At 47.6% G+C, this 3,443-nt stretch overlaps 1 protein-coding gene across 1 annotated transcript in view; it reads left to right on the top strand.

The window, feature by feature from the left end:
* Positions 1-1,481, top strand: part of LOC101360622 (beta-secretase 2) — a 149,722-nt gene extending 148,241 nt beyond the window's left edge. Inside the window, exons 7-9 of the mRNA XM_023742143.1 lie at positions 748-824; positions 946-1,025; positions 1,276-1,481. Coding sequence (XP_023597911.1) covers positions 748-824; positions 946-1,025; positions 1,276-1,481 — 363 coding nt within the window. The remainder of the gene's footprint in view (positions 1-747; positions 825-945; positions 1,026-1,275) is intronic.
* Positions 1,482-3,443: the final 1,962 nt, after the last annotated feature.

Consider the following 3,443-nt stretch of genomic DNA (forward strand, 5'->3'; position numbering starts at 1 on the left):
ATTCGGACTCATAGCGACTCTGTAGGTCAGAGGGGAACCTAATTTGCTGTGTAAACTTTCACCTGAAACACAATAAAATATTATTTAAAAAAAAGATAAAACTCAACTTCCTCCCTGGTTAGAGATTTATCCAAGAGTCCGCTAGCAAAGGTCACCAAATGACTTTTAGCTGTATTTCTCTTTGTTAGTTGGATGGCATCCTGGTCTCCTGGTGCTGCTGTAATACCACAAGTGGATGGCTTTAAAGAACAAAAAGTTACTGTCTCACAGTTCTGGAGACTAGAAGTCTGAATTCAGAGCGTGGCTCTATGCAGAGGCCCTTCTTTATCTATTTCAGCTTCTAGTAGTTGGTAATCCTTGGAGTTCCTGGGCTTGTAGATTCTTCTGCGTCCATCATCAGATAGTGTCTGTCTTCCCCTCATTTGTGCTTGGTCATCTCCATGTCTGTAGTGCTCCTTATATCTCAGAAGTGATTAGGTCGAGGACATAACTTGCACCAATATGGCCTTATTAATGGAGCAAAGAAAATCCTAGTCCCAAACAGAGTCACAGCCACAGGTATAAGGGTTAGGACTCCAAAACATCTTTCCAGGGGACACAATCCAACCCATAACAGATGGTACACTCATTTATCACTCCTAATTCTGGATCCCCATGAAGTGCAGATATGACATAGGCCAAGTGCGGAAAGCATTAGGATCTCCTGATTCAGTCTTGAAACCCCTCAAGAGTGTGGGTGGGTCCCAGGCTGACGTGAAGACACTGTCTATTGTAGAATTGGCCTTCGAGCATGAATTCAGGATGATCCCTCCACGGAAACTCTCGTGACTCAGGCAGACCTGGCGAGCTTTCTCTGCAGACGCTACTCCTCATACTCCTTTTTCATCTCGACTGAGGAAGCATAACCCCCACGGACTGTCCCCCTTTAGCTCTCTCCCCCTTTAGTGCTGTGGCCCTGCCATCCCGGTGTGAGGCATCTGGCCGGCACCCTCTGTGCATGGCCCTCCACCACGTGGTTCACACCTGTAGGCATCGAAACACTCTGTCACCCCAGGGCACAGGGGACATGGTTACTCCTTGCAGTGCGTACTCCAGTATCAGAGTCACTGGAACCCGAGTGCCGACTGGGCTGTGGTTTCATAAAGCAAGGGGTTGTCTCTTTTGTCACGTGTTAGAAATGGTTGGCTAGTTTCATAGCTGTGGATTTCTCCCCTCTTGTCTCCTCAGAAATTGCAGGTGCTCCGGTGTCTGAAATTTCTGGGCCTTTCTCAACAGACGACATAGCCAGCAACTGCGTCCCCACCCTCCCTCTGAAGGAGCCCATTCTCTGGATCGTCTCTTGTTCGCTCATGGGCGTGTGTGGAATCATCCTTCTCATCTTAATCATCCTGCTGCTACTTCCGTTCCGGTGTCAGCATCGCCCCTGCCACCCCGAGGTCGTCAATGACGAGTCCTCTCTCGTGCGGCATCGCTGGAAATGAACCGTTACCTGCACTCGGGTGCCCTTGAACTCAGCCAGGATGAGAGTAATGTCTCAAGTACAACAAGCAGGGCTGTGAGGCCTGGGCTTCCTCCTGTATCCACAAGTCTTAAATCACTGTTGTACTCTCAGATGCCTTCCAGATTCACTGTATTTTGATTCTTGATTTTAAAGCTTTCTCCTTCTCCCCTACATCCAAGAGAAATAATAATGATAATAAAAAACCCCACCTCTTTCTAAACCAAATCAGAGTGAATTGGACTTCGAACTTTATGTGACTGGTTATGCCAAGATGTCTAGACATGCCACCAAAGAACTAAAGGCATGGCTCGTTCACGTCTCTCAGATCTCTGGAGAAAGCGCGCAGAGTCTTAGCTTTTGGGAAACCTTTTATCTTAATTGCATTTAAGGATATTTTGCACCAGATCTCACCCCAGGTCAGTGCGGGAGGAGAAGGCTTGCAATATAATGGCAGGAGAAGAAGCCGGGGGTGCTATTCCCTTCTGAGTTGGAAACAGGGCAGCAGCCCTTTCTGTGGGTCTCTCTGTCTTTCTCTGTGCTCTGAATGGGAGCTGGAACCCACCAGGAGGTCATTCCCTGACAGTACTCACCAGCCTCTTCTGAAGATGGACAGCCTTTGCTCATCGCGGTAGAGTGGGCAAGAAACCTATCCTTTTGTGCCCAGTATTTCTGGGTGTCATTGGTGTAAACTAAAAACCTACCTCTGTTGAGACTTTGCCCAGGGTGCCGTGCCTGTGGGGGTACAGCAGCCTGGTTGCAGCCATTGCCCTCACCAAAAGGAACCCCCATTCCAGCAGGCAAGACATCCCAGGTGCTGAACTGTGCATCAACCCAGAAACATCCTGTCCCCCAGCTGGTCCTTGTCACACATGCTTACTCTTACTTAAAATTAAGAAGCAGTGTCTTAATGAGAAGAATCATATTTCACTAGTTTGGTTATGGAGTCCCTGGGTGGTGCAAACGGTTAAGCGCTCGACTATGAACCGGAAGGTTGGTGGTTCGAACCCACCCAGAGGTGCCTCAAAAGACAGGCTGGCTTCCAAAAGGTCACAGCCTTGAAAACCCTATGGAGCAGTTCTACTCTGCAACATATGGGGTCGCCATGAGTCAGAATCGACTCGATGACAACTAACAACAGTTTGGTTGTTTTTCTTTCCAGATCTTCTCTAGAAGTAGATGGTTACTACCCTATTGAGAGACAGGGAAATGGTTAAATGCCCATACTTCAGACCAACTATCAGGGAAATGAGAGGCATGAAAAGAAAGTTGAGGGAAATTAGACTCTTCTTCGTGCTTTGAAACCATGTCTTTCCATTTGTAGAACCCTCTGGGCTCAAGCTCACCACCCTAATCAGTGTAAGCAAATCTGCTTAGCATTTGACTTACCTGCTCCTTGCCTTTGGCGACTTCAGTCTTTGGTGACGAATTGGGTGTGCGGTGGTATCCTTATTTGGGCAAATCCCACGTATTAGCATTGTTTGAGGCCTTTGCCAAAGACAAGTGTAAGCCTTTAACTTGATGTAGCCAGCCTTCTGTGACCTGATGTAATTTGGAGAAGGGTTCAAAGCCAATGTCCCTCCTCTTTTGGTGGTACACCAAGTTCAGTGTTCTCTTTGCATTGCTTTTGGGATGGGTTGGACATACAATAAAATTCCACTCTAAGGGCTAAGTGTTGAGTACCTCCTCTGACTGAAATGTCGTTTGTGTTCTTGTGCGTATTTCAACCATCTGTTCTGCTCACTAGTCCCAGGTAGCACAGACAGTTAAGTGTGTGGCTACTGACTGAAAGGTTGGTGGTTTGAATCCACCCAGAGGCACCTTGGAAGAAAGGCCTGATGATCTAATGTCAAAAGATCACAGCCATTAAACACCCTGTCAAGTACAGTTCTGCTGTGACACACAGGGTCACCACGAGTCGGAGCCAACTTGACGGCAACTGGTT

This window comes from Trichechus manatus, unplaced genomic scaffold (assembly GCF_000243295.1).
Source record: "Trichechus manatus latirostris isolate Lorelei unplaced genomic scaffold, TriManLat1.0 scaffold00202, whole genome shotgun sequence".
NCBI lineage: Eukaryota > Metazoa > Chordata > Mammalia > Sirenia > Trichechidae > Trichechus > Trichechus manatus.